The 26,690-nt window shown below is 38.3% G+C and overlaps 1 protein-coding gene across 1 annotated transcript in view; it reads right to left on the bottom strand.

Moving 5' to 3' along the window:
* Window positions 1-26,690, bottom strand: part of abcc4 (ATP-binding cassette, sub-family C (CFTR/MRP), member 4) — a 42,539-nt gene that overhangs the window by 9,303 nt on the left and 6,546 nt on the right. The window contains exons 6-20 of the mRNA XM_036570490.1: window positions 25,283-25,446; window positions 22,920-23,045; window positions 19,418-19,667; window positions 17,030-17,137; window positions 16,348-16,437; window positions 16,053-16,244; window positions 14,968-15,062; window positions 13,245-13,331; window positions 10,425-10,521; window positions 9,329-9,529; window positions 7,769-7,906; window positions 7,638-7,675; window positions 7,285-7,412; window positions 6,037-6,183; window positions 2,412-2,491 (exon numbers count right to left, since the gene is read on the bottom strand). Coding sequence (XP_036426383.1) covers window positions 2,412-2,491; window positions 6,037-6,183; window positions 7,285-7,412; window positions 7,638-7,675; window positions 7,769-7,906; window positions 9,329-9,529; window positions 10,425-10,521; window positions 13,245-13,331; window positions 14,968-15,062; window positions 16,053-16,244; window positions 16,348-16,437; window positions 17,030-17,137; window positions 19,418-19,667; window positions 22,920-23,045; window positions 25,283-25,446 — 1,941 coding nt within the window. The remainder of the gene's footprint in view (window positions 1-2,411; window positions 2,492-6,036; window positions 6,184-7,284; window positions 7,413-7,637; window positions 7,676-7,768; window positions 7,907-9,328; window positions 9,530-10,424; window positions 10,522-13,244; window positions 13,332-14,967; window positions 15,063-16,052; window positions 16,245-16,347; window positions 16,438-17,029; window positions 17,138-19,417; window positions 19,668-22,919; window positions 23,046-25,282; window positions 25,447-26,690) is intronic.

The raw sequence follows: 26,690 nt of genomic DNA, 5'->3' as shown, positions 1-26,690 counted from the left end.
ACAGCCACTTCAGGGCCTTCTACAAAACCCCACAGAGTATTACACCATGACTCGACACTTTCTGCTGGTCTCCATCTAATAAAGGTATCTCCAATGGTTTTGATGGTTTTCATACCTCCCACTCTTTCTCCCTTCTTCTAACATATAATCAGGTCAACATACTGCATGTTAGCAAACTCTGGCATAACGTAACTGAAGTAATGATGACCCCATGTTTTGGTACACCACAAAAAGACAAAAAGCTTTTTCTTAGCTAGTGATGCTTTCTTGTTGTCCATTCAAAACTTTTGCTGATGGTATGGGAACTCTCCATAAAAGGCCCCCCCCCATAGCAAGTTGAGTGAATTCTTTCTCTAGAAGCTTCTATTCCAAACCACTGGCTTGGTTATAACATCTGCAATGCTGTTCACCCTGCTAAGCATGAGAAAAAGTAAAACGCACTCTCTCTGGGTGGCACAGAAATAGCTGTCCCATCTTTCTTAGTAAAACCCAGTGAGCCAAGACAGGGGTCATTCTTTTGACAAAATGGGTGACAAATGAGGGTAGAAAGGGAATAGACTGTGTTTAAAGGCCCAAGCATTTGAGGGCAGTGGGTCTGCTCACAAACGCAAGGAAAAACTCAAAGCCCTTCTACCTACAAGGGCGTCTTGATGGCTTTAGTCATTGTCTATAGATTCTCTGTTTTGCCTTCACACCAAAGCAGCTAATAGTGAGAAGAATAGTGAGAAAAAGACAGTGGGAAAGGCCCCCAAAAGGATGAGTGACAATAGTCAAGATGGTAAAGTCCTTTCAGTGTGCTTGCCACCGAAAGAGAAAAAGGAATCCCCTTCCTGACAGAATGAAAAGCGCTTTAATGGAAGACTATTGTGCTTTTTTTATTTAGTCTGTCAAGTGGTAGACAATGGCACTTTGTGGACATGAAGTGGCATTTGTCTTACACAGACACATGCTGACCAGATTCTCTGTTGCCAGGAAATACGCTGATCTACACTCTTAAAAATAAAGATGCCAAAAAGGGTTCTTTACCCGATGCCAGAGAGGAATCATTTTTGGCTCCCTAAAGGACCTTTCAAAGGATGTCCTTTAGAGAACCATTTTTGTGAACGAGATGTATGAGCATGAAGAACCTTTTTAAAGTTAAAAAAAAACCTACACATAATGTAAAAAAAAGTTCAGACAGTATGTAAAATGCTAAAAAAACGAAAGCAGTGATTAGTAATTTGTTTGACTTTTATTCAATTGAAAGCTGTACAAAAACACAATATTTGACATTTAACCTTATACATTTTGTTGTTATATATATATATATATATATATATATATATATTGATGATGCTTGCCACATATTTAAAAAAAGTTGGGACAGGTGCATGTTAACCACTGTATTACATCACATTACATTCCTTTCCACAACACTTAATAACTGTCTGGGGACTGAACACACCAACTGATCCAATTTTGAGTACAGAATTTGTTTAAAAGTCTAAATCTGCGCAGCTGTATGGGGCCTTCTTTGTTGTATTATCATAATGTGCTGCATGTTTTCAGTGGGAAACAGGTCTGGACTGCAGGCAGGTCAGTCTAGTACCCACACTCTGATTACGCAGCCATGATGTTGTAATGTGCAAAATGTGGCTTGGCACCGTCATATTAAAATATGCATGGATTTCCCTGAGAAAGATATCACCTAAAGGGCAGCAGATATTGCTCCAAATTGTGTATATCTTTCTGCATTAATAGCGCATTCACAGATCAGCAAGTTACCCTTGCCATGGGCACTAATATACCCCCAAACAATGACAGACCATGGCTTTTGAACTTTACATTGGTAACAATCTGGATGGTCTTTTCTCCTTTGTCCTGGAGAACACAATGTCCACAGCCAATCCGAAAGGTTGACTTGACAGACCACAATCCATGTTTTCACTGTGCTTCAGTCCATTTCAGATGAAATCAAGCACAGAGAAGTCAGTAGTGTTTCTGGAGGACAATGTTGACATATGACTTCTGCTGTGCATAGCACAGCCTCAACAGCGATGCGGCAATGAGCATTTGTCAACGCATTCCCTAGCCCATGTGGCAATATCCATCACAGAAGCATGCCAGTTTTTAATGCAGTCCCTATCTGAGCAATCAAAGTTCACATACATTTCCTGAATGTTTTGAAGATAATATTCACTGTTCCATTTATTTGAAATTGTGGTTTGTAGGGAGAACCCTTAAAATAGTATAGAACATTTATATCATGGCAAACTTAGAAATCTATTTTTTTTTTTAAAATGGTTCTTTAGGGAACTAAAAGTGTTTTGTTCTAGGGCATCACTTAAAACTGTTTGTAGTTACTTTATTGTACTGAGTCAGTGAAAGGTAACTTTTCCATGCAGATGCAAACACCTACACACTATAGTTACCTGGATAAAGTCCACGAATGTCCAGGGAAGTAATGAGTCTAAGTGTCCAATGTCCTTTGAGAAACGGTTCAGGATTCTTCCTGGCGGACAACAGAAGAAATAAAGTCAAATCTCTTCCAGTGCTGGAAACAAAACTTCATGCTATCAAAGTTAATACACGCTGATAAATCAATAAATGAAACAGCCTACAGCTGTAAATTAGAACTGTAGTAATTGTGAGAGTCATTGTTTTCAATTATCTTATCTGATATGATATGATCTAATATAACCTGAAATAGACCCTTTCCCCTACAAAACAATCTGCTAAATAATAATATATTAAAAAAGGAGAATGGAAATGAAGGACCGCTCAGAGGGTGAACAAAAGCATTGCACAACAATGTTTTAACTCATGTGTCATAAATCAACTACAAGGGCTGGTCATGCTATAATGAACTTATTGTACAATACTCTGAATTAATCAGGTTGGTATAGAGTTCATTTAAACAAATATTAAACAACACATTGAACACCTTCACTGCACCTTGCCTAAAAGTGTCAACAATTATACATATGACAAAGAAAGTAATTACATCAGTGAGGGCTTGGACAGTGTTACTGAGAAAAAACACATCTGTGCACACCGTTTCAATAAATGACTGTTCACAAATTGAGATAAAAACAAATACAGGATGTACTGGTTCAAGCTGCTGCTTGTGGGTGCCATGCTGTGGTGCAGTATAGTAAATCGCAGCCTCAACTCTTTTTCCCAGCCTGATAAATCATTTTCACAAGATTTCTTTAAGCCCTAGGACTAATACTAAGTACTTCTCACTCTCACATTGTACCCCCTTGTATAACTGCTACTGATACAAGGGCAGAGTAATGGGCTCCGACCATTTCCTCAACAACCATAAAGTGGTAAGACTATTGAGACATGTAAAAAGCTTCTTTGCTCATATTATCACCAGGAACACCCCGATAAGCTGGCCAAAAGAGGAGCAAGTCATCTGGAAAACAACACATGGAACCACACTCAGGGCCATTTACTCTTCAGAGGCTTAAAACCACTTACAACGACTAGGCCGTTTTCTCTGGACTCTTACAAGTTTGATTGATTAGACTGCAGTGTGCCACGCAATCAGAAGCAGCCATATCAGCTGCCTTTTGTCCTGTAAACCGCAGGCATGGTCCTCCATTATCGGCAACACTTGCGTACCGTGTGACTATTAAGCCATTAGCAGATGCAATCAAACATTGCAGGTGAGACCAAAGTTCTGACATAGGGAATACACTAGCAAAGATGTAGGAGACAGTAAACAACTAAGGCAAGGGTGAATCTTTCACCTTGATGAAGAACAACTCATAGCCAATGTCATGCATATAAAGCTCTATGTAAAACTACATACATATAAGCAAGGGCTGACAAACAAACAATAGTATCAGCAGAAAACTGCTTGAAAGAATCACATTGGCATTGGTCCAATATTAAAAGTTCAGCAACGTGTATTGTTAAATGTAAATTAGCTCATATTAGAGAAGAATTAACAAGTTTTGAAAAGCATTACATGAATAGAACAATTTGTCATCATTACCTTTTTAATCTAAACTATTATCATCCACATGCTATTCTGTGAAATAATTAATATAATTTATGGGTATCAGCAGATACAGGCATGGAAATATCAATCATCAACTTATTTTGTTTGTTATAACAGAGTTATATTAGGTGCATCAGGTTTATGCCTCCATTTGTCTCCTGACATGACTATAACAGGTCAAAAACCTCGTCAATCTACCTATTCATAAAAAAACATCTTATCTAGACAACCTTAAAGAGCAAGGCACATTAATTAAACTATTATAACATTATACAGTCTTTTTCTAGTCATGTGTTCAGATTTTTCTAAGAATGCTTATCGATCCATAGCCTCATTTCATACAGATAAGAAGAGAGAAAAGGTGGCCTGCCAACCAGCTTCTGAGTGTGTGGAGGCTGGCCAAGTGTTTGTCCTCTTTAACAATTCCTCACACACCTGCCCATGACGCGTTCATCCATATGCTTCCTATCCACCAGCAAGCTAAAGCCCTGAACACTCATGTGTGGACCCAACTCCACAGAGCAAATACTGAAATCTAGAGTAAACACTATTAAGACCAAATCACTCCTGCTTCCCCTTTGTACTGCCCCTTGATCAAGGAGGTGTGGAAATCGGGGGGCCTATGACACATTAGAGAGCTAAAACGAGTTTACTTTGCAGCAGGTGATTCTTTTGGTTACACTTTGATTGCTTATGACAGCAAAATGCCAATGAGAGACACAGAGGATAGCTGAATAATCAATGAAATTTGTATCCATTTTTGTTTTTAGATTAAAGTGTCATTTAAAGACATGATATTTCCCCCCCCTGTTGCTGGACTATACTACAGGAGTGTGGACATTTCATGAATCCAAAAAAGCAAAAAGAAAAAAAAAAACAACAATTTTGTGAGAAACACAGCTAAAGTATGCTTTCACTGAAGTGTTACAAAAAAGAGTTTATGAAATAGGGTATATTCTCTAATTTCAAGAAAAGGTGCCTTATGTGTTCATCTGTTTGTCAAACAGAGAAAAAAAAGTTGAACCGGTATAAATGCACACTGATCAATAATACTTATTATGATACTACATATAAGATGTAAGACTACATTATCATAGCAAAACTACACTGTATGTACAAAAGTATCCAGACACCCTTTCTCATTAGTGAATTTGGCTACTTTAAAGTGCACACATTGCAGACAGAGGCATTCAGTTGTGCATACTTGGCTTTTATAAGAGATTAAAAAAGCACTGCTAATAGAATGGGACACTCCGAAGCAGCCACATAAAAACCCAAGGTCATCATGCCTAATACCTAGCATCATCTAGTGGGATATAAAGCCCTCCAAAACTGGGCTGTGTAGCAGCTGAACTAAACTGTCCAATACGTTTGAGATGAGCTGGAGTGGAGTTTGTGATCCACAACTAATCATCCAGCATCAGTACTTGACCTCACTAATGCTCTTGTGGATAAATCAAATCTTTACAGCAATGTTCCAAAATCCAGGGTAAAGCCTTTTTTAGAAGAGAAGAAGTTGTTACTGCAGCAAGCTGAGGACAAACTTTATAGTAATGCCCTTGATTTTGGAACAAACACTGGATGAGAAGGTGTCTACAAACTTTTGGACATACAGGGTAAAAACAGCACAAACTACTATGCATGTTTTTTATTCCTGCATACTAAATAAGCAATGATACCTGTAAGAAGTGCTCTACAAATGCAAACAATACAATGGAACATTCAACAGATCAAGAAATATCACACTGCTTAGACTCCATTGCTCTCTTCTGGACAATCATAGTAACAACTCTTCATTTTCATGCTATGCAGTTGCCTGATATGGAAGAACATGTTTTTCTTTGAAACGGCTCTGGTTATATTCATTGTCTTGTTTTAAATTTTCTTCATCCACTTTTGTTTTTCAGCCCTAAGAACAGAACAGCAATCACACTTTCAGGAAAAAAAAAACAACAAAACAAAAACAAACCAAACCAAAACAACAAAACAAAACAACCAAAAAACTGTTATCCATCACCAGAATACCCCTGTGATTGTGCACTCACCGATAGGGTTAATGTCAAAGAAGCGGACAGGGGTCCTCAGGATGCAATTGAACATGCGGTTGTGGAGTGTCTGAGCAGAGCGCACCAGAGCATTAAACATCATCAGACTGCGCATGAAGCCAAAGATGACGGTGCCCACGGTCAAACCTGATGACAAAGAGCAGGTTAGGTTTGCCTATGAGTTGGATTTTGCAATAATGATTCAAATATAGAATACAGAATATACACACCAAGCTCCAAGTACACACGCCACCTTCACACAAATTGCACATTCTAACAAGCCATTTCGTATTAGTGTCCTTTTATCATTTAGTCCAGTGTTTATAACCATTTTAGCAATTCTAACACTATTCTGTTATTATTTTAATGAGCACTGGAGTGGGCAAAATGACCCTAGTGACTCTGGACGAGAATGATATTTAGCGCTGGTTTGCTCATTCTAACAGTGCCAAATCAACTGTTGTCAACAGGCATCTTTGGAGTAAGGTGGAAAAAGCTGTGGAGCTGTGCAATTTGCAGCAACTGTATTAGGCAATCATCTACAGGAGAATTTATGCTGCTCTGAAGGCCAAATGAGGAGCACCATGCTACTGTATACCTAATAAACTGGCAACTCAGTGAAATTTTCATTCCAAAATCTACTTTAAAACTGTATTACAATCAAGGTTATTGTACCTTTTACATTTTTTTTTTTTTTTATTTAGTTTTTCATTTTGTTTTTTTATCTAAGTTTAGTTAGTCTTAGGGGCTGCATTAATAGTTTTAGTTTTGTTTTTATGTTCTGAAAAATAATGGTTCTATTAAGTTTCAGCTTTAGTTTTAGTTTTTGGTATTATGATCAATGCGGTGATTGTAGGTATTTGATAAAGAACAGGGTAGAATAAAATTAACACAACAGTAGATTGAGCTCAGCTTGGCTCCAGCTTTTCCTTACAGTCTGCCAATCACGGAAGAGATCCACTTCTAAACTCTCATTCATGCACTAAATAACACAAAACTAAAGTTTTTTTTCAGTAATTCTATTTAGCTTTAGTTAGCTTTGCAGAGGACATCATAGTTTTAATTAAGTTTAAAACTGTCATTTTTATTTTTATTACAGTTGAGCAGCACATTTCCCTGTTAGTTTTCATTCCAATAATAGTTATAGTTTTAACTATAACAACCCTGAATACAACATATTATGAATCTTACTTTGCACAGATTATGCAAGACAATTTATCAGACAGATGTTTGCATATGTGTGTATACCTGAATAAATGCCCAGGTAGAAGTCAAGAGAGAGTTGTTGAGTAACGTTCTGGTTAAGACTGCCGTTAATGCTGTGGGTGAAGGTAAGGTTGCGGTTGAGCACATCCAGTTTCTCTTGCTCCGAAGCCCTGTTAATCCAGATCATGTAGTTACTGCAAAAAACTTGTAGAGCTCATTACTATTCTGTGATTTAGGACAAAAAAAAATCTAAAGTTCTATTCAAGTACAACAAAGTACAACATGACAAACTGGAGCATTTTGTAGGTGCTGGTGTAGTGAAAATAAATTAAATAGCTCAAATGAAAACTGTTATGCCTTCAACATTTTTGAAAACCCTCCAAGGAGGCACTCACCAGTAAGCAAGCCACCAGTCTTGAAGAATATAGGCTGTCTGTCGATGGAAAGTGAATTCAAGTTTAACAAATCAACTAAACACATAATAAACAAATACTTAATCAGTGTGGGCTCCAGCACTATGTCTCACCTGTGCGAGCAGATTGAGCAGTATGAGGCTGAGCAGCATAAGCATGTTGACTCCAGCAGTGAAGTATTTCAGATATATGCGAACACCAATGGTCCCCTCAGAACGGCTCTCCTCTGCCATGGTTTGAACAGGTTCTGCCTGTTCATAATAGAGAGATGGGTTTGAGGTTTAATGCACGTTAAAGGGGGTTAATATAAACTAGCATCCACTGAATATTTACAGAGACATATTTACACTGAGCTGACATAAACACATATCTGTGTTAAATTAATTCACCCTTACTTCACAGTCCATATTTTACTCTCATAAAACAAAGTTTATCCATTCAAAAGCAAAGGCTTATACAGTATGCAGCAAAAGTGAGTATTACCCTAGTTAATATTTCTAAAAACAGTAAATAACCAATTATTTCAGTTTAATTCAGCTAAAGGCCAATTTCTGAAGATAAATCTAGGGCTAAGCTGGAAGTACTGGCCCATCTGTTTTTCAGTGCATGACTGCATAAACAGCAGACTGTACTGTTTCTTATCTTTAAAGGATGGCCGCTGCACCTTCTGTTACGGTAGAGCGGTTCTTTCAATACTTTCTAATAACTGGTGTAGCTGTGCTTCAGCTTTTGTTTAGGAGTTTACCAGGGCTGATGGAAAAGGGTACAAGAACACTGGTAAACTACAGAACAAAAGATGAAGCACAGCTAGAGCAGTTATTAGGAAGTTTTGAAAGTATTTTTTCTGCCAACATATTGCCACATGGAGCCTTGGTAGTTTACACACAGGCCAAACAGGGCGCAAATAATTAGTCTTAATTGGAAATTGCATCATAGGTGTACTCACTTTTGGTTCATTGACTTTCTACACTGGAGTCTTTAATTCTAACATAGTCCATCCAACCCAATTTTTTGTTAGTTAAAAATAACAGTAAGTATCCCGTTTTTAAATTTAAAATATATGTAGTCATTTTAATAAAATACTCTTAATAATCTTAAATCATTTTACATTTTACTGAACAAGGGTGTACTTCTGTTGTATACTGAAATAGCCTTTTTGGAGTTTCCAAAATTCGACTGCCACTAGATGGCGCCACTGGCACATGCAAAGACCATCTACTTTTTTTTTGTTTCTTTAAAGAAACATGAACCTTATACTTTGGATATTATGCACTTAATGCATACCTATCTTATACATCCACTATGCAAGTGTGCACGCACAAACTGTAGTCCACCCTGTACCCCATTAATCACTGGTTAGGTGGTCAGATATTATTTGGGTGGTTAACTGTTCTTAACCCAGCAGTGATACTGACGTGGTAGTGGCATGTTAGTGTGTATGGCGCTGATACGATCAAGCACAGAAGTGGGGTTTTTACACACATCGGTATTCCTACCTTTCTGGTCCACCGCCCAAAAATATCTAGCCAAGAGCAGCTCTGTGACCACTGATAAAGGGCTTGCAGATGGATAACAAAAGAGGTTGGATACACACACACACAAACACACACACACACACACACACACACACACACACACACACAGACATATATATAAATCTGTACCACATATACCGGTAGTTGCTCTGAATCATCTTTATCGGACATCACTGATGAGGTGCGCGAGCGAACGGAGTTCTGCGAGAGGGTCCGAGTGCGGAAAGACTCCACAGTCCCTCCTGCCTGCTCCTCTTCCTCATCCTTCTTCAGCAGAGAGGTGAAGTCCACACCTGAACGTAGCAGCTCTGAGTACGTGCCCTGTGCCACCATGTGACCCTGAAAGAGCGAGAGAGCATTAGTGAGAGAGATTTGACATACATAATATTGTTTACCACAACAAACTAAAAAATTCAACCTATTTTTAATCAGCTACATCCCAGACACAGAGAGAAGGGAAGGAAAGAGTAGAAAGAGTGAGTGAAATGTTGGTAAAACACAGAGGACAACAGAATGTCATGGACATTTTTATTATTTTAATCACTCACTTACACAAGGGGACATAAAATATTAGAATAATACAAACATGCCTATAACATATGCTTTGTATTTACAAAAAACAACCATGCTTCAGTACCAAAAAAGGGTTAGGTGTTGCTTTGAAAAAGGAAATATTTGTTACAACTTTACAGTAATAATAAAATTGCCATTTTGGTGACCATGGTCCGTGGTGGTCCAAGTTGGTCCGTCCTGCCGTCATTCAATCTAGGTTATGTCATTAAATACTATTTAGCTACTGCAGTGACAGCCAGCTTATTTAATACCTGATTTTAGTTTCAACCTTATTTCATAGAGTGATGTTAGCAAACATCAACCAACAGACCAGCATCTGTGATGCCAGACAGACCAGCTCAACGGTCTTTATGGGACCATAACAGTCACTGTAGCGTGACGTTAGCTAGTGCAGAGGTTACAGTTCAAAACCTGATGTGTCTGATTAACTTAAGTTGTAGAGGGAACACAGCCCTTATGATAAAGATGATAAAAATACGTACACACATTGTAAGGCCTGGTTTAGGCCACGATTACATGTTTTACTACAGCTGTTTTACTACTACCAAATTTCTTGTCTGGAAGCCTTTTTAGCGCAAGGATTAAAAAAGGCCTGGGTCATGTATTCACTGTGGTAGAGTGTGTGAAGAATTTGAGGTAGAGGCTCTGCACAAACACTTACTTCTTTCAAAACGAGGATATGATCAGCTGTTTTCAGGTACTGCAGCTGGTGAGTGACTAAGATCCTCGGTTTCTTCTTTAAAACACCACAGATACACCTGCACAACACACACACACACACACACACACAACCACACATTATACTGACCAGTAACATTACAATCACGCATACAGAAACCCTAGAAAGGGCACAGGACACACTGGTCTCTATAGACAGATCTTTTCTACTGCATAAAATACATATATGGATATGCATATGTAAATATATGTACAAAAAAAATGGCACAAAAAAATTGATGCTCCTTCAACTTGAAAACCATTTTTGTAACCAACGGTTTCTCAGTAAAGTACAACTGAATTTATTAAGACCCAGTAAATCTGGTTGTAACTGAAATTTAGTGAGACGAAAGAAGCTTACTGCAGCGTCTATATAAATACCTCAGTTTTCAGTCTAAAGAGATTTGACTAGACACACTGATTCACATACTGTACAGCAAAACAAGCACCAGTGGAATCCAGATGGGTCTTGTCCTAAGGGACAAGTTTGTACTTCAATTTACATTCACCCAAGACCGTATTTCACCAGTTGTCACAGATCAACCCAAACTACAACAGCTTGTACTAAGGCAGGGTAAAGAATTTCAAGCAACAACTAAAACAAATAAAACATGGTGATGTCAGTGTGCAGGTTAGGTGAGATTCCATAGTGCGAGAAATTTGCAGCCAAATTAAAATTTCTTTCTACTTTAATTTGTCCCAACACTGACTTAAAACGCTCATCTAAAATAGGGTAATATCGTACATGGCTGGTATTCTGAAATATGATCACATAAGCCTCAAATCTTTATCTATTGGGGTAAGAAAACACTCAGCCAACAATTTAATTCATTTCAATATACTGGCGTCATGAATGGGTATTCTCACATTATTCTAAAAACAGTTTGAAAAAAGACTAATGATGACTATAATTATGTTGCACAACATACTAACAACACCAGAACTGGTAGGCAGGAGGAGTGCCGGATTTGTTGATAGGTGCTCATCGTATTGCATACTTTCATTCAAACAATGCAACTGCACACATTAATGTTCACTGTATGTATAATTATTATATAGGCATATTTGCTGTTATGACTGAAGTGAAGAAACCCCTGCCACAGAGTACAGCCATGATCTCTGAGAACTGTGAAAATGCTCCAACATTAAATAAGGCTTAAGATCAACCAGCCATGTAATTTTTTTTTATTATATAATCATTAATGTGATGATATAACAACGCTTAATTTTAAAGTCTATACTTTACAGACACAGCTTTTTTACTGCTACGATAGATAATGCTAATTTCTCCTAGTGCATTGATGGCTTTTCTCGTGTTAAATTAGTATCAAGCCAAAGGTCTAGAACTACACATGAACTACACATGATGTGTAGTTTTACAGTGAAACTTCTGTCAACTTTTCAACCCAAAGCCTACCTCTAATATTACTAGGTTAGCCTCTTAAAAGTCTGCCGAGCTGGTTGTTAACCAAAACTGCATTCTTATGCAGTGTATATATTTACTATTGTGTTGGGCCTTTTACTTCGTATACACATCTGCCAACCTTTGGGAAAATATTTTGCGTAACACTTTAACCAAAAAAACTGCTTAGCACATGGTCATTTCCCCATTCGCTGCCCTATCAAGTTCGGTTATTCTTATTATCTTGAACATATGAACTGACAGGCGTCACCAGCTTTTTGCGTACAGTGACAAATCGTATCAGCGTACTTTGATGTAAAAATGCATACCTACTACACAAAATGCGTAGAGGTTGGCAGGTCTGCGTATACACCGAATTTGGGACCACAAACATAGAGAGTTGTATGCAAAAGTTATTATAGTATTTAATATTGTAGTATATTCAATAACCAAATACAGGCACAGATCTATAGACATGAAAACTCATGAGAAGCAAAAAAGATGACAAGTGATGAAACCAGTCCCCTGTAGCGGGGTCCAGATGCACTGTTCCCAGGAGAAAATTTTAGTGACTTTAACATGGACATTCTGGTTAACTCTGAGATCACAGTACAGTTGTAATTACTGTGGAATTATTTGGTCAATTGAGTTCAACAACTTAATTGTTAAAAATCAGTTTACCATATCAAAATCAAAACTTCAGTGTGAACAAAATTTGCAGCCATTGTTTTTTGAGAGCTACATCTATTATAAATAAAGACCCATTCTACTGTTCTACTGGCTACACAATAACATGTTGTTAAGAGTCCACAGAAAACACTAAATCAAAGAGTGTGTTCACATGCACTGAATAATCAGATAACTGCAGAACATCAGGTTTTGCCAGTAATCCAACACGTTTACATGCTTGAGTAATCAGATAATGGGAAACTCTGGTTCTATATAAGTCAGGGAGTAACTGGATTTCTGCTTTGCAACCGGCCAATAAACTCACAAAAGAAGATGTGACATAAACGTAATGTAAAACTCAAACTTCATGCCGTGGCTTTTTTTTAAAAACATCGTACCACATTACCTAAAAAAAAATATGAACATACATCATCTAGAAGATGAAGAATATTTAACTCCTTCATTTTACCTTATCCAGCTCTCTTTATCAGATTTCTTAATCAGATTTCTAGATCGGAGCATGCAGTTTACATGACCATTTGAATAATCGGATAACTGCAGAAATCCGATCATGATCGGATTATTGAGTGCATGTAAACATATTTGTTATTAGAGAGTTTTCAAAATTATACTCTATGCTTATGAGGAACTACATTAACATGTGCACTATATTGTACTAGAAAAACAACTTACTGATCAAACAGATGTCTGCCCACCTCTGCATCCACTGCACTCAGGGGGTCGTCCAACAGGTAAATATCAGCATCTTGATACACAGCCCTATGAAACACACACGCACACACACACAAACAAATATTTCTTCAGTGTCAGAATCTTATTGTTTTCATAATGTTGTAAGCACATTTGGTCCACACAAAGAAGGTACCACAGAGTAAAGACACACATGCATAGACACATACTGACATACAAACATCCAGACACAAACATAATGCAGACAAATAATGAATCAAAGCTAATAGGGCCAATTAAAATGCCCTATACCACTGGACCAGGCTAGCGATATACTTTGTTTTATTACATGTATGTGCATGCAAGATAGCTGCCCGCCTTATCCTGCAGTCATTTAGAGTGTTGGCTGTGCATTTTTTGCAAAAATTGATGCAAAATTCAACACCAACAGATTCACAGTGCTATATCAGCAAAGAGGTAGCAAGGCACTCGAGAAATATGTATTAGGAAGAGAATTAACAATCAAGGTATTACCTTGTTAATTACTTAACAAGATTACAGTTTATTATTTATTACTGTACCGTACATATATAACATTAAAGATAACAAATATAAACTCTATCCTTCAAAAAATTAACAATACAAACATTTTAAATAAAAAAGCAAAAAATCTTTACACTACAACGATATTTTACACATATTACACACGGAGTATTGATTATATTGCACATGGGTATGGAGACGAATTCACAGTCTACTTTCAGTAGGTGTGTGAGCGTGTGTAATGGGGGTGGTGGCGGGGTTCTACTGGGAGCAGTGCTGGTTGTACAGTCTAACAGCAGCAGGAAGGAAGGACCTGCGATAACACTCTTTCACACACTTGGGGTGAAGCAGCCTGTCACTGAAGGAGCTGCCCAGTGATGCAAGAGTCTCATGCACAGGGTGGGAGTTGTTCTCTAGCATGGATGCTAGCTCAGCTAACATCCTCTGGTCTCCCACCACCTGCACTGGATCTAGGGGACTTCCCAGGACAGAACTGGCCCTCTTAGTGAGTTTATCAGAGAGGGCAGTACACCCTCATAGAATCGAACCAACAGCAGACTGAACAAACATAGGTACAAAGTATGTTGTCCATGTAGCAGCTGTGTAAAAGCTGCATTATGTAAGATTTATTTTATTAACAATGAAAGAAGTAGCATTATTGAGTCAGAAGGTAAAAAACATGCCAAAATATGATGCCTGTGCATTGCTGTGAATTACTCTGTAAAGCCTGAAACAGTAAGTGGTATGTCAGAGGCTGAGGGTCAGATTTCGTAGGTCTTTTTGGACCGTGCCTTTGTGTATGTCATTTGGCTTTACATATATTAAAAAGAACATCCAGCTTGATGTTTAGATCTCCAATGCAAAATTCACTTACATCCTGTGAAAATAGGTCATTCACAGAGTTTTAACTGAGTTCTCTTTGAATACTCTTTCAGTACGCTTGCAATCATGAGCTTCATCCGCTCAGGGAAGGGGTCCAAAGCACACCCAATGTTAACAAATGTCCTTCTGCATGTTGCACGCAAATACATATTTTCAACAGACAGGACTCAAAATCACCCCCAAAACTTACATAGAATAGCTTTAAGTATAATGCTAACACTATTAAACATATTAACATTGCAGCAAAACAAACAAACGGCAGCAAAACAACAAACGGTATTCAGTAAGCTTGTATTCATACCTGGCCAGGTTAACCCGAGCTTTCTGTCCTCCACTCAGAGTTGCACCTCGGTCTCCAATCACAGTCAGGTCCCCCTCAGGTAGCAGCTCCATGTCCTACAACATATAGCAAGAACCAGACAGTGTACTGTATTTTAAATCAGAACAATGCCACACAGATGAGAGACTCTAAAACAGCATTTCTAAATTCCAATCCTGCACCCTCCCACCAAGCACAGCAGTTCCACATTTTCCCAGAATAAGCAGACCTGACTCAACTCAGGAAGGGCTTGATATTTAGTTTAATCAGATTTACTGAATGAAAAGTATGTGAAACTGCAATGTTTAGACACACTGCTACTAAAGGAAGCAGACAGAATTTAGTCAGACAGAAAATCTTACTGACAGATAGTGGTACTTATCCTTCAAAGCTGAAGACGATCAAATCTCATCAAAAAAAAAGGATAAGCAAATTTCACCAATAACTTCTATCTTTGTAGTGTCTGTATGTTCAAACTCACACATGGCAGGCATGAGAGTAGTGGATTAACAACCTGAAGAATGCCTGATCTGTGGTCAAATAATCTAAATTATTATCAACCTCCTCAATAATACCAGCAAAAACACTGTAAATAAAAAAATACCAATGGTAATTGGTAAAAAATCTGCGGAAGACATTGTAATTAAGTGGTAGGTAATTCAGTTTGTACAGTGTCAATGTGTAATTTGTAAATGTGAATACTAGACTTTTAGTTCACTGAGTAGTTTATATATATATATATATATATATATATATATATATATATATATATATATATATATATATATATATATGTGTGTGTGTGTGTGTGTGTGTGTGTGTGAGAGCATAAATTTGGGGATGTTACTGAGGAAGTCATTTGCAAAGGTTATATAAATAAAGGACTAACAGGAGGGTGTTTGTTTCCATGGAGCAGAAGCTGTTAACCTCAGACAACAGTTTCATGAATAATCCACTGAGGAGTTTGTACGTCATTCTGGGTGCTTGAATCTGCACTTGCTCTTAAACAACTTCGATGAATAAAGGTCACTGCAAGTACCAACTTTACTCTCAGGTAGCAATCATACCCTTTTAAGAGCACAGGCCCTCAGAACTCTCTCATATTTGTGTGGCTCCAGCTCCTTCCCAAACAGGATGTTGCTGCGGATTGTCCCTGGAAACACCCAGGGCTGCTGGGAAGCATAGGTCAACTCCCCTTTAACTTTTATGACTCCTTTATCCTGGGGCAGCTCCCCCAGAATGGTGGAGAGCAGAGAGGACTGTGAGACAGTGAAACAATGCAGAGTATAACAATTGGTCACAATAGCAGGAGGGAATAAGAAATGCAATAAGAAGGCAGAGAGAGAGGATGTAGTCACAGACCTTTCCTGCCCCAACCGGGCCAATCACAGCAAGCAACTGTCCTGGCTTTACAGTGAAGGACAAGTTTTGCAGCGTTGGAGCGTCCAGACTCTGTGTGTAAGGGATGCAGCACACATCTTCAGTCAAACTGAGTCGAAACGAGCGTATGTATGTAAGTATATTATCACTGCCGGAACAAAACCTTGTATCTCCTAAATGGCAACTATACGGCAGAAGGTATAAACTTTAACTTGTAATAGAAATTACTGTAAAAAGATTTTTTTTCAAGTTTTTTCAATTTCATCATGGAATTTTAATACATTGCAATGGTTTATAGTTTTCAAATCATGCAAAAAAAAAACTTTACAGTCTGAACGATCCATCAGCTGGACAAAAAAAAAATAAATCAGCTTATACTAACGCAGAATTTATGTGTTACCAATAAAGATGCCTAAAATTTATGAATCACTGATAATTAACAAGTGTAACAACTGAGCTTTAATTATATTTGATAATTCAGTTGGCAAGATGCCAATCATATTGGTCAGTTAAGCATCTAGAGTCCTAGATGCTTAGAGTGACTAATCTAGAGCAGAATTAGTCAGAATTTTTTGCTTCTTAAAATTAATATTGGTGACAAATTTTTCGTATCAGCCCAGTCCTAGTTTATGCGTGACACAGAGAGAGATTATGGTGCATTCACCTTGTCCCAGTAGCAGATGAGGTCATGGATCTCCAGTGACGCTTCCTTTTTCTCCTCTTGAGGCAATGGTACACTGTGCTTAACCAACTCATCCAGCAAAAGGAACTTCTGAAACCCAGACCACCACAAACACAGGGTCAGCAAATGTGCATGCGTTTACTGGTTTATTTGTTTTATTTGAATATGCATGACAGTCAACAGCTATTCTTCCTGAGTCCACATTAATATAAAATACATAAAACAAATTACAGATGATTACATGCAGAATGGTACATAAAGCTGTTTCATTCAAAATGACTTGCTGAGTACACAGCAAAATGTCCAGAAAGCAGCTTTGCTACTTTGTGTCACACCTGAAAAGATGTATATGATGTATATGGGTAGACAATTTCCATCTAAAGACATTAAAAATATATTAGAGCAAAGTTGTCACATATGGACCGAATGTTAACTTTTTCACCTCTGTTTTGTTGGCCTAATGTGTTAATCTTTGTATGGGCAGCGGTTGTGATTATGTGTGTGTGGTTTGTTTTTAACTTCAAGATATGGGTTTGAGATCTACTGAAACTGCAAGACAAAACTGTCAGAAATCAATCTGATCAAGTCACTTAGCAGTGTACAAGTGGAAAAAAAAATTTTTAAAAACAATCAACAGTTGGATAAAATGATAGCTATGCTATTATTGCCTAATGGTCTTAATACCAGACATCAACAGAGTATTTCATATGAGATTGGCATTCCTTGCTAAAGTACGTTCACAGGATTTAGGTACTTCATTGCTCAAATGAAGAAGAACTTAAACTAACATCATAAATGCAGACAGATTTGTTTACGACTCAAGAATTACATACTTTTTTTTTTACATTCTATAGTGACAGGATGACGAGAAACAGCCTACAATCATTGGGCCTGTTCGAGATGAACTGCCTCACAGTGGCTGGCAAGAGTTGCCGATTGCAGTTCAGGGAAGATCTGAGAAGAGAGTTGTCAAGTCGGACAGTTTTAGCGGCAGCACCCTACGTGAGCCAATAAATCAGACATCTAAACTAAAATCTAAAATCTAACTGGCATGCACCGTACCAAGTCATGTTTCATAATTACGTATGGACAGCCACGACTGTACTGTGAGCTGAGTGGAGGCTTAATTCTTAACACCCCACAGCACAGAATATCAGGGAAGATAATCATTCAAGAGCTTTCTGAAATTGGGACACCTTTTACACTTGTCAGGAAAGGCAAAATAGCCACAAATTAATCTTGATTATCCTGTAGTGTGGGCCAGGCATTAGTCAGCGACGACTGCATCAGGCTTACGATCACAAATTTGGCCTAGCTTTGCCATGTCAAACTATTTTAAAACATTTGCATAATCAAATTTGCGATAAATGATTAAAATATTTGACCTTTTTCATGACCTGCAGCTTTTATCTGTACAAAAACTCATTAAGCCACTTCCTCCATTCCCTCATATGAGCATGGAAGCTCCATTAACAGTGTGTTATAAGGCAGACTTCATGTCTAATTACACGATGACTTATTTTTAAGAACAGGCTATACATTAATTACACTGGGAATATTTATGATGTTAAATACTTCAGATAATTTGTTTTTGACAACTCTAATGCAACGTAATGTGTAAACTTTGACAGCTCTACACACTCACACACATAGAATGATGTCAGACACTGTGAGAGCCTACACATTTCCTGAAAATATTCAAAATAAACAAAAAGGAAGTATTGAGAATGCGTCTCCATTTTCAATCAAATAAAAACACTGAACATTCTCACATTATGCACATTGCACCCTCACAACCTATTTTTTCTAATGAATATAAACTTCAACAGTGGCATTATAACAGCGTTACATAATACAGCCTGCATTGGCCCCGTGCTTCGCTGCTGCAAGCTGATCTAAGATTAACCCAGTGAAATGACACCTGCCCCACTACATGCTGGAGTTGTACACAGAAGCTCAGTACAATAAAGCTAGCTTTTTATTTACCACAGGCTAATGATGCTAGCATCTTCCTGATTTATACAGGATATAGTCACTGCACTCGCCACTTCAAAACCTACAGCTATGTGTACAAACATTATCCACATACGTTTACGAAAGGAAAAAGCCTAATCTATTTGGTAAACCTGACCCCAAGTGAAGTCAAATATTGACTTGATGATACCTAAACAGATTTTCCTAAACTGCATGAAGCAAAAGCTGTGTTTGGTTAATTATCTGTGAAAGAGGTTGTAAATGAACCAAGAATACAAAATCTTTTGAAGTGAAACCAAAGTAAATAAGGAAAAACAGAAGAAGCACAAAAACAGCATGACTTGGCTGATGTCAGCATAGATGTCATCTAGGGTTATTGCATACAAAGAGCACTACCTTGATCCTGCGGATGCTGACGGCGGCCTCAGACACTTTCTCGATAGCCGCAGGAAAGAACAGCGTGACAGTGAGGCGGACGGCACTGTACAGCGACACCGCTACAAACACACGGCTGGCTGAGATTGTGTTTCCCACCAACACGTACACGGTGAACGTCACAAACACGATAATCTTGCTTGCCGAAAAGAAAGAGGCCATATTCAAGCCACGCAGGTAGGAGCTGCTCATGATCTTGGAAATCTCTTTCCTGAAAGAAATGAGGGAGCACGTCAAAATTAAATGAAAATAGTGTGAGGTTTGACCACAACGTTTCTAACAAAAGAAATAGTATTACATGCTTTCATATCTATTACTAATATTACAACAGCGCTGCAATCAGTAAATGTGACTTAATACTGAAGTTTATCTCTGTTCCCAGTGACCAGATGGGGCCAAAATCTCTAACCTCCTTTAAAATCTAACACCACAAAAAACAATAACACAAAAGTTAATGCTTCAAATGTAAAGATTCAACTGCATTCTAGGGCTGCCAAAGGGCCCCCCTAACAATTTAATCATGCCTCAAAAAACAACATATGAATCTGGAGCTGAAAACAGAAAAGAAAAAGAAAAGATACAGAGAAAAATCATGAAGATAAATATTACAACCCCATTTCCAAAGAAAGTTGGGACGCTGTGCAAACTGTAAATAAAAACAAATGTAAAGCCTATAAAATAAAAATAATTTAAACCCCATATTTCATTGAAAATAGTACAAGACAACATATCAAATGTTTTGAAACATATATGCCCATTTTGAATTTGATGCCAACAACACATTACAAAAAAGTTGGGACGGGGGCATGTTTACTACTGTGTTTCATCACCTCTTCTTTTATCAACTCTCTGTAAATGTTTGGGAACTGAAGAGGACTAATTGCTGTAGTTTTGAAAGTGAAATGTTTTCCTGTTCTTGTTTGATATAGAATTTCAGCTGCTCATCTGTTCGGGGTCTTCTTTGTCATATTTCATTTCATAATGTGCCAAATGTTATCAGTGGTGACAGGTCTGGACTGCAGGCAGGTCAGTTTAGCACCCGGACTCTTTTGATACTGAGCAATGCTGTTGTAATAGATGCAGAATGTGGTTTGACATTGTCTTGCTGAAATAATCAAGGCCTTCCCTGAAAAAGACGTTGTCTGGATGGCAGCATATGTTGCCAAAACATGTATCTATTGTTCAGCATTAATGGTGCCTTCACAGATGTGCCAGTCACCCACACCATGTGCACTAATGCTCCCCTACACTGTCATGAATACTGGCTTTTGACCTGTGCACTGATAACAAGCTGAGTGGTCTTTAGCCCGGAGGACACAGTGTCCATGATTTCTAAAAACTTCAAATGTTGAGTTGTCGGAGCACAGGACACTTTTCTGCTTCCCCTCAGGCCATTTCAAAAGAGCTCGGGCCCAGAGAAGGTGGCGGCATTCCTGGATCCTGTTTATACATGGTTTCTTCTTTGCATTTAAGAGTTTTAATTAGCATTTGTGGATGCAGCGACAAACTGTTCTCACAGGTTTTTTCAGAAGTTTTTTCTGAGCCCATGCAGTGATTTCCTCCACAGAATCATGTCTGTTTTTAATGCAGTGCTGCCTGAGGCCCCAAAAATTACGGTCAGCCAAAACTGGTTTTTGGCATTGTCCCTTGCATACAGAGATTTCTCCAGATTCTCTGAATCTTTTAAAATTATTATGTGTCGTAAATGATGATAAGCAAAAGTTCTTTGTTATTTTATGTTAAGAAACGTTGTTCTTGTATTGTTCCACTCTTTGCCTGTGCAGTCTCATCTTTACTTCTGAAAGACTCAGCCTCTCTGGGATGCTCTTTTTTATACCCAATCATGTTACTGACCTGTTGCCAATTAACCACCAGGTGTTTTTTTAGCATTACACAACTTTACCAGCCTATTGTTGCCCCAGTCCCAACTTTTTTAAACGTGTTGCTGGCACCAAATTCAAAATGGGCATATATTTTTTTAAAAAACAATAAAATGTTTTTTTTGAAACATTTTCAATAAAATATAGGGTTTAAATGATTTGCACATCATTGCATTTTGTTTTTATTTACATTTTTCACAGTGTCCGAACTTTTTTGGAAATTGGGTCGTAGTTTTTCTTTTCTGTGGTGTTAATATTGTGCTACATATTTTGCTTTTAGCTGGACAACAACAAGTAGTTTATCTGGGGTCTGTCTAATGAAACAGGTTCAATATAGGCTTTCTAAAAATGGTTCAGCTTCACAAAACATATAAAACACAAACATGGATAACATTTTCTACAACAGCAGTTAACAACTTTCCCTATCAATCCAGTCATTGTTATAAAATCCTATTTAGAGCCACACAAAGGCCTAAAGCGAGCCCTGATTATATGACAGAAGTGGACAAAATGATGAGAGGCGAGTGGCCTTATCCTCTACTCAAGTGTATATCCTGTCTATTAAGTAATAGAAAACAGTTCTTGTTCCAAATGAAAATAATTCTTATGCCAAAAAACAAAGAAGAATCTCTCTGCAAAAAGCCTTGCTATCTAGAACCATTAAATAACAATGAACAACTAAATACAGTCTTTATAATCTTCACATAGATCTAGAGAACAGGTTTCCAGGTTAACTTTGAACTTCAAGTCAAAAATCTCCAGGCAAACCATAGGAAATCATAGTTCAGCCCAGGCACTGCAGGTCATGTGCATGTTAACAGAGGCAGATAAAAGGTGAGCCTGGATCTTGTGGCTGGATATTATTAGTCTTGCACCCTGCGGTGGCTGGTGAGTTTTTAGTTGCCAACTGATGACATTCCTATGGATCTGCTTTTAAAGCCAAGGGTCTGAAGGTGGACTCCATTAACAGGATGCATACTGAACAGAAACTATAATCATACTCTACACATTTTTTGAGGACCAAGGTGCCCTTTTTCTATCATTCTTAAAGGGAAAGACAGATTTTGCATGCTGTTATATTGTGCCCTGCCTGGCCATCTTTTGCTCAGACTACTCCAGGTGCCCTAAGGTGGGAAAAAAGTGACCTCTATTTTGCATTTTTCCTGTGCTAAACAATGGGATGAAAAAGGAAGGCAGGCCTTCGACCCAGGTATCCTGAACTCCAAAGATCAAGATTAGCGTAATATAAACAAAAAAAACAACTTTTTTTATTATTAGTTTAGTTTGTTTTTACAAGCAGCACCATGCTTGCTAATAACAGATTACTTTCTACAAAGGCATGTGATAGAGTTTTCTGCCGGTATATACTGAAACAACAAGCCACCACAGCTGATCGACAGTTACAATGTCACTGCTGCTTAGTAACAGTGGGACATAGGGCCAGAGGCGGCATTCCAAAAATGCCTGAATCCCAAGGAAAAACAAACAAACAAACAAACAAAAAATAACATAATACAAACCCCTCAAGCTGCAGTCCACCACGCACTACCAGGTTGAGAAAATTATGACTCAGCATAGCTTACTTTCTGACATCGTTGACCAAGGCTGCAAAAGGCTTTTCCCAGGCATACATCTTAATGATGCGAATCCCAGACACCACTTCATTCATTGTGCGTATTCTGCTGTCAGTAAAAGCTGCTGTTTTACTCCTGAGACAGAGAGAGACATGACAGAAATAAAACTTTAAAAAACTTCCTTTTTCCTCTACAATGAATATACTGAAAGTTGCTGAAGAGGAAATAACTTCTTGTGGTTTTTCATGAGCCTGACATTACAAAGCAAGATCCCAGAGGACTGTGACAACGTTCATAACTGAAAGAATTTAATGTGAATTGCTACGTAAGACATTGTTAAGTGGATATTCTGGTATTTAGAAATGTATGCAAGTCTGTGCATTGTATAACCACTTTTACAACCACTTCTCATCACATGCTTCAACAACCACTAGGAACATTATGGCATTATGAGGCCTTTGAGGTCAACTGAACTACATCTAAACTTCTACACACAACAGTTTTGCAACATACTGGTAATTTTGTAACCTTGCAACGTGACTTCTGGTAAATTTTGGCTCTGCGAACCTCACACTGTGCTAGACTGTAAGAGTTCACACTGAAATGGGAGGTCCATGCAAATGAGGTAGCACAAGATGTGCTGATACTTTGTGAAAACGTAAGTAATTCCAACAAGAACTTTATCTCATTTTAGCACAACGTTTAAACCCAATGCAATCTCATAATTTTGTGATTCTGCCAGAAGACGCAAGCAAAAGGTGTACCGGAAACATGCAGCAATTACAGTGTATCATAGCATGATGTCTTATCTTTTATGTTCTTATTCAACAACATACATAATTGTAGGCTACTTGCAATGCGTCATAGTTGCTCTCTCTCACCGATACATGGAAGAGTAAGAGCACATGAACTTTATGTTACCAGAGCTGCACCAAATAACCTAAGATGCAGAAGTGACTTCATCTGTGTCTTTGACTGCATTGCACATGAGTTTGACCTGTCATTTCTTGCGAATGATCTCTCACCTAATTTGCTGTGGTTTACAGGCCCATATCCTACATTCTTCTTCATTTTATTTTTTCCTCAGAGATCCATTTATAACAGTTGTATGGTTTTATGTACCAAAAATGGATCACTATTTCTCAGTCTCTCTTTATCCTTTAGAACAGGCTGTTTTTGTTACAATACCTATACGACTGATATGTGAATGAACTCTGCTCTGATTAGCTGTCCTGTATTGTCACTCAGTCAAAAGCAATGTGGGCTGAATCACTCCTTATAACTTCAGTGTGAATGGGTGGGACTAAACTACTGTACGCTGCTGAATATGTGGATGTATGTAAACGAGCTGGTTCTTGTAATATTGCAGAAACAATTAATTCAAAACAGGCTGTTGCAGCTTCCTTTCCATATATGGACTCTATGGAGCAGACAGTGAACAGCATTTTTTAAAACTTGCACAACATTGACATATTACATCTTATACTACTTTTTTTTTTTTTTTTAATTTTTTACCCGATTTTCTCCCCAATTTAGTTGTCTCCAATTCCACCCCGCTAGTTAGGACTCCCCCAATCACATGATGCTATCAAAGCTAGGAGGGTGAAAGCTAACACAGGCTTCCTCTGAGACCTGTGAAAGCAGCCACCGCTTTCTTTTCGAGCTGCCGCTTACGCAACATCACTGGACAGCCGAACGCGCTCGGAGGAAAGCGCCAACCGCCAGATCTGCTACGTCAGCTAACAGACGCCTCCCCTGACTAGCATCGCGCTGAGTGAGTGATGGGGGGAGAAGGGCAGCCATCCCATCCACACACCCAGAGAGAGCGAGGCCAATTGTGCTCTCTTGGACTCCCGGCTACGGATGGCTATAGCATCACCAGGGATCGAACTTGCGATCTCCTGATGATAGGGCCAACGCTTAGACGGTTGCGCCACTCGGGAGCCCTTATACTACTCTTTTATTCATAAAAAGCAAGGGAAATTTGTTTTATAGTGATATGTGAGCTTTACAGCATTAAATGAACTCACTACCTTGAGGAGAAGGAGGTGAATATTTGCTTCTGTCAGACTAGCACTTTGCACTTAAGCACCTCAGCCTTCTCTGCAGTGAAGCATACTTGGCACTGTCAAATTTAGATACTGCATTAAGCGACACTGACAAAACGCACACAGCATGGATTTGTGGCATCAGAAAATTGCAAAGAATTTTTGGACACACCCTCATGTCTCAGTTTTATTAAGCAGTGTTTGACGTCGGTCATTGACTCAGGAAAACATAAGTCTTCCTGCTTAATTTCCTTTCTGAATCTCGGCTTAAATTTCTTCAAGACCTTATCATGTGTGCAGAAACAGTTGTGGACATTTATGTACCTGAATTTGGAGAAAAGACGTCCAAACACTGTTTGCAGCGGCATCAGAAAGACAAGCACCGCCATACCCGCCAGACAAGATGGTCCGATCTCTTGCCACAGAAGGCCGATAACAGCTGCAGCTTGCAATGGTCCCACCCAAAGAAAGTGCAAGAAAATTGTCACCTGAGGAAAAAAGTTCATTTTAATGGAGCTCATATACAGACCAAAAGAATGCTGGCATGACTATGGGTAATGTTTCCCATGTACTAGAGAAACCTGCATTTCCTGTAGTAGTACTTGGCAGCCAATAAGCATCAAGAAATGCTTGGAGGATCGACACTATTTGGGGACATGAAAAGACAGGAAAATGTAATCTTGGTTAAGCAGACATTTAAATAAATAAATCTGACTGGAGATTACAGATGAGTCTGCGAAAGAGAGAGAGATTAAAAAACTGCTGCTACAGTGTTTACCTCTTACAGATAACACGTACTTGTTACATGCTGACGAGTATTGAGCAAGCAGCAATGACCAAAGAAAGACAGAGAGAGAGATAACAATGTAATATAAATGGCATCAAAATGAAAGGACAACCTCCATTCATTTTGATGGCACTTTCTCATATGTTCCTTACACCAAAGTATCTACTTTGAAAGCCACTTTGCTAATTTGACTATCAAACTGTCTGTAATGGAGTTTTCGCACATGTTGATGTTGTGCCTTTGGCTACAACATTTTACATTTTGGCCACTAATAATGCAGAGTCTGTGGCCTGAGTGGCCTCTTGTTTTGGATATTTGCTTATTTCTCTGTACCAAATGACCAGACCAGTTGAATTTACATATATTCACAAATATTACAGCAAATATTTTTTACCCAAAATTTAGAGCCTGTTTGGGTGGACATGGAAATGACTGCATCGAATCAAATATTGTCAGAATTCTCCAACTGTAACATTAATGTTAACACAACGATAGCTAACTCTTCAGACTCTGACTGGGTTGTTCAAATATGCCAGTGGCAATGCTGACAGAAAAAAAAAGAAAAATATATAACCAGAAGCGGCAATGAGCAGGTTCAGGAATGCATCGGCACAATAAGCCCTCATGCAGTTTTAGACAACTAGGCCTAAAAAGGCCTAAGGCAGTTTGGGCCTTATTTATAGAGAGAGGATGAAAAGTGCAAAGAAGTCTAAGTGGAAGTGAGTCAGAATTTGTCAAAAGAATACTGCATGTTATGACTGTTAATCAGGGAACTTTCACAAATATATTTATGAGTTCTGTTCAGATTGACTGTTTGACTTTTGTATAATAAGCTATAGTCTTTAAAAGAATAAGTCAAAATACCAGACAAGAAGTCCAATTTATTACATAACATGTAATTACAAAGTTATTCAGGTCAGTGAACTGAATCACATGGCACCAATT

Source organism: Colossoma macropomum, unplaced genomic scaffold, assembly GCF_904425465.1.
Source record: "Colossoma macropomum unplaced genomic scaffold, Colossoma_macropomum, whole genome shotgun sequence".
Taxonomy (NCBI): Eukaryota; Metazoa; Chordata; class Actinopteri; order Characiformes; family Serrasalmidae; genus Colossoma; species Colossoma macropomum.
The sequence above is the reverse complement of the archived record's forward strand: the minus strand, read 5'-3'. Positions and strand labels throughout refer to the sequence as shown.